Consider the following 13,258-nt stretch of genomic DNA (forward strand, 5'->3'; position numbering starts at 1 on the left):
CCATCACTGGCCATCAGAGAAATGCAAATCAAAACCACAATGAGATACCATCTCACACCAGTTAGAATGGCAATCATTAAAAAGTCAGGAAACAACAGGTGCTGGAGAGGATGTGGAGAAATAGGAACACTTTTATACTGTTGGTGGGACTGTAAACTAGTTCAACCCTTGTGGAAGTCAGTGTGGCGATTCCTCAGGGATCTAGAACTAGAAATTCCATTCGACCCAGCCATCCCATTACTGGGTATATACCCAAAGGACTATAAATCATGCTGCTATAAAGACACATGCACACGTATGTTTATTGCGGCATTATTCACAATAGCAAAGACTTGGAACCAACCCAAATGTCCAACAATGATAGACTGGATTAAGAAAATGTGGCACATATACACCATGGAATACTATGCAGCCATAAAAAAGGATGAGTTCATGTCCTTTGTAGGGACATGGATGAAACTGGAAATCATCATTCTCAGTAAACTATCGCAAGAAGAAAAAACCAAACACCGCATATTCTCACTCATAGGTGGGAATTGATCAATGAGAACACATGGACACAGGAAGGGGAACATCACACTTCGGGGACTGTTGTGGGGTGGGGGGAGGGTGGAGCGATAGCATTGGGAGATATACCTAATGCTAGATGACGAGTTAGTGGGTGCAGCGCACCAGCATGGCACATGTATACATATGTAACTTACCTGCACATTGCGCACATGTACCATAAAACCTAAAGTATAATAATAATAATAATAATAATAATAAAAAGATATAATTGAACTCAACAGCATCATCAATCAACTGTATATAATTTTCATCTTTAGACAACCTTATCTAACAACAGCAGACTTAACATTTTTTTTCAAGTTCTCACGAAATATTCACATGCAATATTCAAGATAAATCACATTCTGGGCCATAAAACATATATTAGCAAATGTGAAGAAACAAAAATTATACAGTGTCTGCTCCCAGAACATGGTGGAATTAAACTAGAAATTCATAACAGAAGGATAGATGGAAAATCCCCAAATACTTGGGGATGAAACAACACGTCTATAGTAACACATAGGTCAAAGAAGAAATCTCAAGAGTAATTAAAAAGTATATTAAACAAAATGAAAATGAAAACACTCAAGACTTTCAGAATGCAACAAAAACAATGTTTAAATGGAAATTTATAGCATTGAATACATATATTAGAAAAGAGGAAATACATAAAATCAATAATCTAAGCTTTCACCTTAGGAAACTGGAGAAGAGCAAATTAAACCCAAGGCAAGTAGAAGAAAAAAAATACAAATTGGAGCAGAAATCAATAAAATTAAAAACAGGAAATCAATGGAGAAAATGAAACCAAAAGCTGGTTATTTGAAAAGATTTAAAAAAATCAATAAGGCTCCAGTCAGACTAAGAAAAAGGAAAGAGGAGACAGAGAGGTTGAAGACATAAATTACTAATATTAGAAATAAAAGAGGGGACATTTTGACAGATCCCATGGACATTAACAGGATAATAAAGAAATACTATGAACACTCTGTGTTCACAAATTTGATAACCTACATGAAATGGACCAATTCCTTGAAAGATTACAATCTGCCAAAACTCACCCAAGATTATATAGACAATCTGAATAGGGCTATATCTATTAAATAAATTGAATCAGTAGTTAATTACTTTTCAAAACAGGAATCACCAGGCCCAGATGGGTTCACGGGTGAATTTGCCAAATGTTTATGGAAGAAATGCTACCAATTCCCTAAAAGCTCTTTCCAAAGATAGAAGTAGAGGGATTGCTTTCTAACTTATTCTGAGACCAGCATTACATTAATACCTAAATTGGACAGACATTACAACAAAAGAAAACTACAGACTAATATATTTCATGAACATAAGTGCAAAAATCCTCAAAAAAATTTGCAAGTAGAATCCAATAGTGTATAAAAAAAATTATACACCACAACCAAATACTGTAGCATACCAAGTGTGTAGTATCCCAAGTATGTAAAACTGGTTCAGCATTCTAAAGTCAATTAATGTCATCCATCACATCGACAAACTAAGGAAGAAAAAATGACATGATCATATCACTAGATACAGAAAAAGTATTTGTCAAAATCCAACATCTATATATGACAGAAGCTCGCAGTAAACTAGAAATATAGGGGAACGTCCTCAACTTGATGAGGAATGTCTATGAAAAAAACTACAGTTAACATTATACTTAATGATGATAAACTGTATAGAAGCTTTCTCACTAAGATCAGAAACAAGGCAAATATGTCATCTCTAATAACTTCTTTTCAATGCCATGCTGGAAGCCCTCGCTAATACAATAAATAAGACAAGTAAAGAAAATAGCAGGTATACTGATTGGGAAGGAAGAAATAAAAACTGTCTTTGTTCACAGATGTCATAATTGTCTATGTAGAAAATCAAAAGAATTAACAACAACAACAACAACAAAAACTCCTGAAACTAATAAGTGAGTATAGTAAAGTTGCAGGGTACAAGGCTAATACACAAAAGTCAACTGCTTTCATATGTACCAACAATGAACAAGTAGGATTTGAATTTAAACACATAATGCCATTTACATTAGCACCCCAAGAATACACAACACTTAGATATAAATCTAACAACATATGTACAAGATTTATGTGAGGAAAAGTGCAAAACTCTAATGAAAGAAATTAGAGATGATCTAAATAAATGGAGAGATACTCAACATTCATGGATAGGAAGACTCAATATTGTCAAGATGTCAGTTCTTCCCAACTTGATGTATATATTCAATACAATAGTAATCAAAATCCTACAGAGTTATTTTGTGGATATTGACAAACTAATTCTAAAGTTTATATGTAGAGACAAAAGACCCAGAATAGCCAACACAGTATTGAAGCAGAAGAACAAAGCCAGAGGACTGGCACTACCTAACATCAAGACTTACTGTAAAGTGACAGTAATCACGACAGTGTGGTATTTGTGAAAGAGTAGACCTCTACCAATAGTTCAATGGAATAAAATAGAGGGCCTAGAAATAGACCCACATAAATACAGTCAACTGACCTTTGACAAAGCAGAAAACAAAAGGTACTGGAACAACTGGACAACCACATGCAAAAAAAAAAAAATGAATCTAGACACAGACCTTACACCCTTTAAAAAAATAGATCACAGACCTAAATGTAAAATACAAAACTATAAAACTCCTAGAGGATGGGATAGGAAGAAAAATCTAGATGACCTTTTAGATACAACACCAAAAGCATAATCCATGAAAAAAAGAATTGATGAGCTGGACTTCATTAAAATTAAAATTTTCTGTGTTGTGAGAGACATTATCAAGAGAACAAATGAAATGACAAGCCACAGACTGGGAGAAAATATTAACAAAAGGAAAATATTTGATAAAGAACTGTTATTCAAAATATATAAAGAACTCTTAAAACACAACAATAAGAAAACAAACAACCCAACTAAAAAGCGGGCCAAAGACCTTAACAGATAGCTCACCAAAGAGAGTATACAGATGATAATAAGCATATGAAATGATGCTCTACGTCATATATCATTAGGGAAATGCCCATTAAAACAGCAGTGAGATACCACTACATACCTATTAGAATGGCCAAAATCCAGAACAATGCCAACACCAAATGCTGACTAGGATGTGGAACAACAGGAATTCTCATTCATTGCTGGTGAGAATACAAAATGAAACGGTGACTTTAGATGACAAAATTCTTACACATTTTTGTAATTCTTACAAAATTAAACATACTTTTACTAAATGATCCAGCAATTGTACTCCTTGGTATTCCAATTCCAACCCAAAAAAGTTGAAAACTCATGTTCACCCAAAAACCTACACATACATGTTTATAGCAGCTGTCTTCATAATTGCCAAAACTTGGAAGCAACCAAGATGCCCTTCCATAGGTGAATGGACAAACTGTGATACATCCAGACTATGGAATATTATTCCATACTGAAAAGAAATGAGCTATCAAGCCATGAAAATACATAGAGGAAACGTAAGTACATATTACTAAATGAAGAAGCTGATCTGGAAAGGCTACATACTATAAGATTTTAACTATATGACATTTTGGAAAAAGCAAAACTATGGAGACAGTAAAAAAAAGGATCAGTGGTTGCTAGGGGGTGGAGAGAGGGAGGGATGAACAGGCAGAGCACAGAGGATTTTTAGAGCAGAGAAACTATTCTGTTAGATACTTTAATGGTGGATACGTGTCATCATACACATGTCAAAACACATAGAATTTGCAACATCAAGAGTGAACCCAAATGTAAACTGTGGACATTGGGTGATTATGATGTGTCCCTGTAGGTTCATCAATTGCAGCAAGTGTACCGCTCCCATGGGGAATGTTAACAAGGAGTATGCTGTGCATGTGTAGGGGCAGGGGACACAGAGTCCACTAAAAAAAAATTTAGATAAACTAAGGCTACTTCCATCTCTATTCTGCTGACTCAAGCAAGATGCTCTATGTACATATTTTATGGAAATTTTTTGAAAAGATGTCATAGAATCAAATCTCTTAATGGACATTGATAGCAAACATTTACCAGACAATAATTTAACACCACTATGCTGAACCAATTAACACCAGTCTCTCAGAATGTTGTGCATGATACCTTGTTCATTTTCCTAAACGATTTAATAACACTTATGCCAATGGTGAAAATAAAATACAAAATTTAAGAACAACTGACATTGGCTGTCAACTTTGTAGTTTATAAAACGCTTTCACATTAACATCTCATTTGATCCTCTCTACAACCTCCCTCTAGAAAAAGGTGGGAATAAACAAAAACAAGCAAGCAAAACCTTCGTTTTGAAGACCTTAAGAATTAGCCCAAGGTCTTATGACTGGTAGATGGTTGAGGTGAGATTCAAGGCAAGGCCTTCTGGCCATAACACACCATTGCTTCTTCTTTCTGCCTCTCTGTCCTTAGACTTGACACAGAAAAGATGCTAGAAAGTGTCACATCTGTACCACTGGGGGGACTCTATGTGACACAGTAGTTTCAAGGAGGGTCATCTTTTCAGAAACTGCAATCACAAAGGATGCATTCTGTACTTTAAATTTTGTAATTCCAGCCTAGGCAACATAGTGAGACCCTGTCTCTACAAAGCATCTTTAAAATAAAATGATGTAATATAATATAGTATAATATGATATGGTATGATATAATATAATATTTTATGTTATATTTTCCCATTGTGTTGAAGAAAATATTTAAGGTGAGCTCTTTTCCTGTCTTTCTCAAAAAGGTATGGCAGGATCGTCATTTACTTGCTATCCTGCCTTGGTGTTGGTGTCACTGGGGTTGTGGTGGCCTTTGCACCAAACTTCCCTGTGTTTGTGATCTTCCGCTTCCTGCAAGGTGTGTTTGGAAAGGGGACATGGATGACTTGCTACGTGATTGGTAAGACATTCTTACACCATCTTCTCTATTTGGAAACTAGGGCCAGATGGCCAACAAGTGCTAGTTAATCAACCTTCCTCTTCCTCATGTGTCCTTTAACAAAGGAGGTTTCACTGCAGCTACAGTAATTATTTCTGCAGATAGGAGAGCTCAGAGGTAGGATTCTGAGTGCTTTAGAAACTAAAATACCACCTTACTTTGGGAGCCAAATATAGAATATTATAAAACACTGGGGCAAACTACTTTTAAGTACTTCTATACTATTATAATATGGTTTCTAGCTTTGCTTTATAAGAAATTAATTTTTATAAAATCTCAGTAGCTTCTTGAGGCATTTTTAAAGCATTTTCTCTGCACTGTGTTATGTGGTACAGTTTGAGATTACTTTCCTGTGTTGCCAACTCTCCTCTTTCTGTACAAGTTGGAAACTTTTCACTATGGGAGAAATATGTTCTAAAAATGAGAAGTTCATTTGTGACCCTTGGATATCTTCTATGGCCAGAAAGTTTGACCTTCTGGTGATGGAAGAAAGAAAAAGTTCACTTTACTTTTTTCTCATATCCCTTGGGAAAGCCCTGGCTACTCCTTTTGGTTCCATTTCTAGCTCGGGACCAGCCACCTATTTTAAGAGTAGTGGTGGATTTCTGACCAGGAAAATGTGAATTCTCATCTTAGATTATTGCTGCAGATCTTTGCACTTCCACTCTCCTCTGTCACTGCTATACAATCTCCAAGCAGTGCACATTTTGGAGACCCCTGAAGATCTTTCTGTGAGTGGGAGAAGGAGAGAAGATGATTAGAGGGATTGGTTGTCACTGTCTGGAACAGAAAGAGTAACATTGGAAGGCAAGGCATTTTTAAGAAGACTCAGCCTAGGTGAATCTTCAAAGTTGTGATCTGAGAGCAACAATAAAGTAGCTTATCCCAGGATAATCAGAATATAAGAAATCAATTAGTGGGAAGGGGCAGGAAAGGAAAAGATTTCAGTAATAAAATTTCCCACGTGATTTTTAGAGCATATCATGTCAATGAAAAGTACAACACTGTGGAGAGAATTATCATTTAATAGAAGTTGTCTTGTGATAACGAAAAGTCTTTGTAGAGTCTTATATTTATAATGAATCTTCTAAGGAGACTAGAATGTGCATATCTCTAGAGATACAGTGATCAAATGTAGCCATCTTAACATATTTATGTTTTGATAATTACAATTACCTTTTAAAATAATCATTACTGAAGCTTTCCTAAAACCAACACAGATATTCTTCGTATTTCCCTATTGTACCCAGAAGAGTGCTGGTCTGGGTGCGTAAGAGGAACATGGCCAAGTGCCTGTGATAAATGGCAGAGGTGAGAGTGGGAGAAAAGCATTTAGTATCAAGAAGGACACCTCCATCCTTTCTGCAAGTGTGGAAGCCTCCGTATCTGAGTGCTAGCGTGTTCTAGCAATGCTGATGGATGTAACAGGTGTAACATCTCGGTATTTGTTTGTTTATTTTGGAGCTGACCTTGTGCTTCTGTGACCTCTTGTGTTTGTTTTCCTTTAGTGACAGAAATAGTAGGTTCGAAACAAAGGAGGATTGTGGGAATCGTGATTCAAATGTTCTTTACCCTTGGAATCATTATTCTCCCTGGAATTGCCTACTTCATCCCCAGTTGGCAAGGAATCCAGTTAGCCATCACGCTGCCCAGCTTTCTCTTCCTCCTTTATTACTGGTAATGTGGTTTTTGTTATCATCATATTTATACTGATTCTGCAGAAATTAGACTCCAAACCGACATGAAAATGAAAGCAATAAAGGAAATTTTCAAACATCTCTAAAATGGCTACATGCTTTGAGAATTTTTAGAGAATTTTAGGATTTAAAGAGAGTATTTGTTGATGATTTTATTAATAATTGTGAAGAAAAATGAATCAATAAAATACCAGAACACAAAATTCTAAATAGGGTATTGCATTATGTTTTGTTTTGTAATAAATAGCTTCATGAAAACTATAAGGCAACAAACCATATCTGCCAGTATTTCAACATGCAAATTAAATGCAATGAAGTCTATTTGTTTCTCTGTGTGTTCTATAAAGCAAATGAATATTACTCAGAAATTCTCTGAGGAATAAGGAAATGTTAAGAGCATCAAAAAATTACATTATCAAAAAGCAACAGAAAAGCATTTTATTTTTGTTGTTGTTGTTGCTGTTTTGAGGTGGAGTCTCACTCTGTTGCCCAGGCTGGAGTGCAGTGGCGCAATCTCAGCTCACTGCAACCTCTGCCTCTCAGGTTTAAGTGCTTCTTCTGCCTCATCCTCCCAAGTAGCTGAGATTACAGGCGTGCACCACCACACCCAGCTAATTTTTGTATTTTTAATGGAGACAGAGTCTTACCATGTTGGCCGAGCTGGTCTCAAACTCCTGACCTAAAATGATCCACCTACCTTGGCCTCCCAAAAGGCTGGGATTACAGGCATGAGCTACCACGCCTAGCCAGCATTTGATTTTTATTGGAATGAACATGTTTTAATGATTCTTCTAATTTAATTTTAATATATGGGCAAGTCAGTTTACATAAATCAGATTTCTAAGCTTTTCTTAATATTTACTAAATCCCAATTTTTTTCATATATGGAATCAATATATTGTAAAATAGCCTGGTTTTGCAAGAGCAATGTCATATTGATTATTTTGATGAGCAATGATCCAATTATCAAGCTAGCATTTTTTCCCATCCATTATAACCTTGCAAGAATAATCTGTGTTTCAGGGACCTATTATCAACTCTTATTGACTCCTAAATATATATCTAATTGCAAGATCCATTTTGATAGAAAAACTCAAGGCAATAGATTTTAGAGTTTGAAATTCCTAGACATAACTCACAACAGCCTCCTTCTTTGCCAGGGTGGTCCCCGAGTCTCCCCGTTGGCTGATTACTCGGAAGAAAGGAGATAAAGCATTACAGATCCTGAGACGCATTGCTAAGTGCAATGGGAAATACCTCTCATCAAATTACTCAGAGGTAATTTCTTTTAGTATGAGTAACAAATATTGCTAAAGCAGGTGAATTGATTTTGTTGCCGCTTGTGTACTTAATGTTGCTTCTTAAATTTATATACAAATATGCATATTTTATATATATATATGTATATGTATACGTACACACACACTACCAAACATCTGGGAAATCATTTTCAGTTTGACTTAACTGAAAAAAATCTCGGGAAAAATCATAGGACATATTAAAGAAATGATTGTGAAGCTCTATTAGCATTATAGGCAAGGTTAATTGATCATTTCAGTACATATTTTAATAATTGCACCAAGTTACTTGAATTATTATACTTTACTTACTGTAAGCCCCATAATATTGAATCATTCATCTTGATTGTACAAACTGTAAAACTTTTTTCGACTTTTAATTTAAAGCTTTAAGTTTGGCCCTGAAAAAATCTGTTTATTCATACCAGAGCTTGAGCAGTAATGTAATATTTCAGCCTTTAAACTCCTATATGCTGGTCTTTCTCCCTTTCTTCTTTTCTTCCTCCATTCCTTCCTTCTTCCAAGAAAGGCTTTTTGGATGCCTCTGCATCAGTGTACTAAGAAATGGGGGAGGGCCGAGTGTAATGGCTCACTCCTATAATCCCAGTGCTTTGGGAGGCTGAGGTGGGAGGATTGCTTGAGCCTAGAATTCTAGACCAGCCTGTGCAACATAGCAAGACCCCATCTGTACAAATAGAAAGTTTCAAAAACTAGGTGGGCATGGTGGCACGCACATGTTGTCTCAACTACTCAAGAGGCTGAAGCAGGAGGATCATTTGAGCCCAGGAGTTTGACACTGCAGTGAGCCATGATCACACCACTGCCCTCCAGCCTAGGAGACAGAGTAAGATGCTGTCTCTAAAAAAGATTTTAAAAAAATGAAATGGGACAAAAATTAAAAGCTTTTGCCCTTTGGAATATTTGATATGCACTTGAGGATATAACATATATTTAAAGCAACCCGTAAATAATTAGAGAATAGCATATAAAGAAAAAAATGATGATGTTTTAGCTCCAAAGACTAAGTGACTACAGAATAACAGAAAGGTTGTTATAAAAGGAAAAGGAATGTTAGAGAAGAATTTTTGGATGATATGAATCTTGATTTAAGACTAAGTTGTCAACATTGTTTTCCTCATAGCATTCAGTTTGATTTCACAGGAACCTTCTTATAAGAACGTTCTGATAAGAACTGGATTTTGGGGCTGGGTGCGGTGGCTCATGCCTGTAATCCCAGACCTTTGGGAGGCCGAGGCGGGTGGATCACCTGAGGTCAGGAGTTCAAGACCAGCCTGGCCAACATGGTGAAACTCCGTCTCTACTAAAAAATAGAAAAATTAGTGGGGTGTGGTGGCAAGCGCCTGTAATTCCAGCTACTTGGGAGGCTGAGGCAGGAGAATCACTTGAACCCAGGAGGCAGAGGTTGCAGTGAGATGAGGTTGCCCCACTGCACTCCAGCCTGAGCAACAAGAGTGAAACTCTGTCTAAAAAAGAACTGGGTTTTGTTGGTTGTATTGTCCCCTCCCCAGCCCCTGAAGCTTGGTCATGTATATTTGGATTTCTGCCTTCTTCCTCTCTCTTATATTAAGTGGCAAGCAGTAGGCTCTTTTCCAAAGGTTTCAACTGAACAGTTGTCACTGGTGCAATGGTGCAAGTACGTTAATGATGTACCTTGAGGTTTACAGATCATAAAATGTGTGGTAAAGATAAAGCATGATCTTTTTAAACCACTATGATTAGTCCATCCTTGTCACTCTTTGAGTGAGCACATTTGAGCTGTGTGTTCCTTTTAGGGAAAAATAATATATCCCTGTTTCCCAGCTTGCACTCATCCATTGTCTATAGTCCTCATAGCCAGGTCAAAGATCTGATCATTTGTATTCAATTTTAATCATCCAGTGAATAATCTCTGCTCTTTTGCACACATAGTCCAGAGGTAAGCATGTATATGATCTACATCAAGGTTTAGATCTTGATTTAAAGGTCTAAATATAGAAATACATTTAGGAATATAGAATATAGAAAAAACAAATATAGAAGGGAATATAGAAAAATAGGATTATAGAAAATAAATAGGAATAAAGAAAGGAATATATAAAAATAGGAATATATAAAGTGTTCTAGAAAAATAGGCATCTAGAAAGGAATATAGAAAAATAAGAATATAGAAAGGAATATAGAAAAATAAGAATATAGAAAGGAATCTAGAAAGGGATATAGAAAGGAATATAGAAAAAACAGCTGTATGCTGGTAGCTTGTGAAATATAATGTTGGATTAACCAAGCATGTCATGTGTGATAGTGAGTTATCACTGAGAGACGAGTCTGATTCCCCCAAGCAGCTGCTGTTCCACATCCCATGAGTGTAGAGTTTAGCGCTGCTCCCACAGACCCGCTGACCCAGCTTTATTCATGAGCACCGCAGAGATCATGACAACAGGTAAGTAGTTCAGTGTTCCACATGGCTGTGCTTATGAGAGATCATGAACTATGGGATCCAGTGGCTTCCAAGTCATTTTAATTTTAATATGGAAATTTCCAAACATACTAAAAAATACAAAAAATAGTTTAATGAATCTCTATGCATATCCCTCAGCTCCAACAGTTACCAACTCTTGATCAATCTTAGTTTTTCTATACTCTGCCTAGTTTCCCTATCCACTGAGTAGGAATCAATCCAGCCATCATAGCATTTCATCTTGTAATATTTTCCTCTAAAGTAGGAACACGTAGATATCTCTGGAACTATGTGTGCACTATCTTCAGGACACTGCTGAAGGAGGAACAAGAACTATTCCTGTGGTTCTTAAAATTCAATACAAGTAATCACACCTTTGATCCACCTGTGGGGACTGATCCCTCTTGTGGGAGCAAAGATGGGGCAGTGGTATACAAAATATAAATATAAAACTGATATCAATGTCATTGTCCTAAGAAAAATAGCCACAATTCCTTAATATCAAGTCAGTGTTCCACTTCCCTGATTGTTCTACAATGTTTCACAGCATCTTTGTGCATTAGACTCCTCCTGAAGTTATGGATTGTGAATTGTTGATCTCTTTGGGTTTATTTAATCCATAGGTTCCTGCTCTTTTTCATTTCATTCCAACTTTGGGAATAAAAAAAGTCCTGGGGTTTTTCTCCTGAAGAATTTCCACAGTCTAAATTTTGTTGATTATATCCGTAGGATCCTTTAACACGTTTCTCTGTCTTTTATATTCCCTGTCAATTGGTAATTAGATCTAGAGCTTAATCAAGTTCAAGTTTAATATTTCTGGCAAGACTACTTCATAAGTGGCTTAGTACATTTCCATTAAGAGATACCTGGTGGCTGCTTGTCTCTTCTTTTGGAACATTACTTGCCACTGATAATCACTGCCTGGATTTACTAACTCATCAGAGGTTGCCAAATGACAATATTCTCATCTTATCATTACTTCTTCATTTATTGCTGCAGTGCTTAAATAAAGACCAATTTCTCCCATCAACTCTTGGTGACCCTGAGATATATCTCATATAGGAAAGATAAGACATATGCATCATTTTCTCTTTTCCAAATAATAAATTGGCTCCCTACATCCTCCCAAAGTGATTAATGAGTTGAGTGTGTTTATTTAAACATAGTTTATATGTTTCAATCCTTTGCAGTTGCATTAGTCTGTTCTCACACTGCTATAAAGAACTGTCCAAGACTGGGTAATTTAAAAAGGGAAGAGGTTTAATTGACTCACAGTTCTGCAGGGCTGGGGAGGCCTCAGGAAACTTACAATCATGGCAGAAAGGGAAGCAATCACATGTTTCTTCACATGGCGGCAGGCAAGAGAAGTGCCAAGCAAAGGGGAAAGCCCCTTATAAAACCATCAGATCTCGTGAGAATTCACTCACTATCATGAGAACAACATGAGGGTAACCATCCCCATGATTCAATTACCTCTCACTGGGTTCCTCCTGTGACACATGGGGATTATGGGAATTACAATTCAAGATGAGATTTGGGTGGGGACACAGCCAAACCATGTTAGCAGTTATTTTGGTGAGTACCCTTTCGGATGCTCAAATTGCTCCATCTTTGGGCAGACACAGCTTATCCAGAGTCTGCCACCCTCTAGTAGCTTCTGAATACCTCCTTGCTCTTTAGCACAATGAGATTTTCCAGTCTCATCTTGTAAGTTCCAGTCTCACACATGGAATCACCTATTTCTCCAAGGGAGCTTTGGTTTTTGAAACATATGTCTTCAAACTGAACCTACCCATCTTTAATCTTTTTAACTGTACAGCATAAGCAGAAAAGCAAAGTGTTATCTTCAAGAGAAGGATTTAACATTTAAGTTTAAAACACCTTGCTAAAAGCAGAATTCAGGCACATTATGGGCCACATCATAGTTTTCCATCTCAAAGGTCCTTATGTCCCCACAAGCACCATCCTGAGCAGAAAACCTCTTCGTGATGACGCAGAAGGACTGGCCACAGGGTAGGCACTGTACTTGAACTCCAACCCCAAAAATCACAGCAGGATTCCATTACAGGTTTTGTGCAATGACAAGTATGACTGGTATAAATTACTCATATTTTGGTGATTCAAATACATACTGTCCATGTCTATGTTAGAATCGCCTTGAAACTGTATGTTTACACAGTTACTTTCACATTAGCCCACATCCCTCTCTCTGGATACAGTTTCCAGGATGTTCAGACCTACCACTGAAGTTCCCAGCAATCTCCTTTTACTTTTCACAGAACCTCTCTTCAGTAACTTCTGAC

At 36.7% G+C, this 13,258-nt stretch overlaps 1 protein-coding gene across 1 annotated transcript in view; it reads left to right on the forward strand.

The window, feature by feature from the left end:
• Positions 1-13,258, forward strand: part of SLC22A3 (solute carrier family 22 member 3) — a 110,014-nt gene that overhangs the window by 59,739 nt on the left and 37,017 nt on the right. The window contains exons 3-5 of the mRNA XM_054490963.2: positions 5,309-5,463; positions 7,011-7,179; positions 8,360-8,477. Coding sequence (XP_054346938.2) covers positions 5,309-5,463; positions 7,011-7,179; positions 8,360-8,477 — 442 coding nt within the window. The remainder of the gene's footprint in view (positions 1-5,308; positions 5,464-7,010; positions 7,180-8,359; positions 8,478-13,258) is intronic.

This window comes from Pongo pygmaeus, chromosome 5 (genome assembly GCF_028885625.2).
Source record: "Pongo pygmaeus isolate AG05252 chromosome 5, NHGRI_mPonPyg2-v2.0_pri, whole genome shotgun sequence".
NCBI classification, from domain to species: domain Eukaryota; kingdom Metazoa; phylum Chordata; class Mammalia; order Primates; family Hominidae; genus Pongo; species Pongo pygmaeus.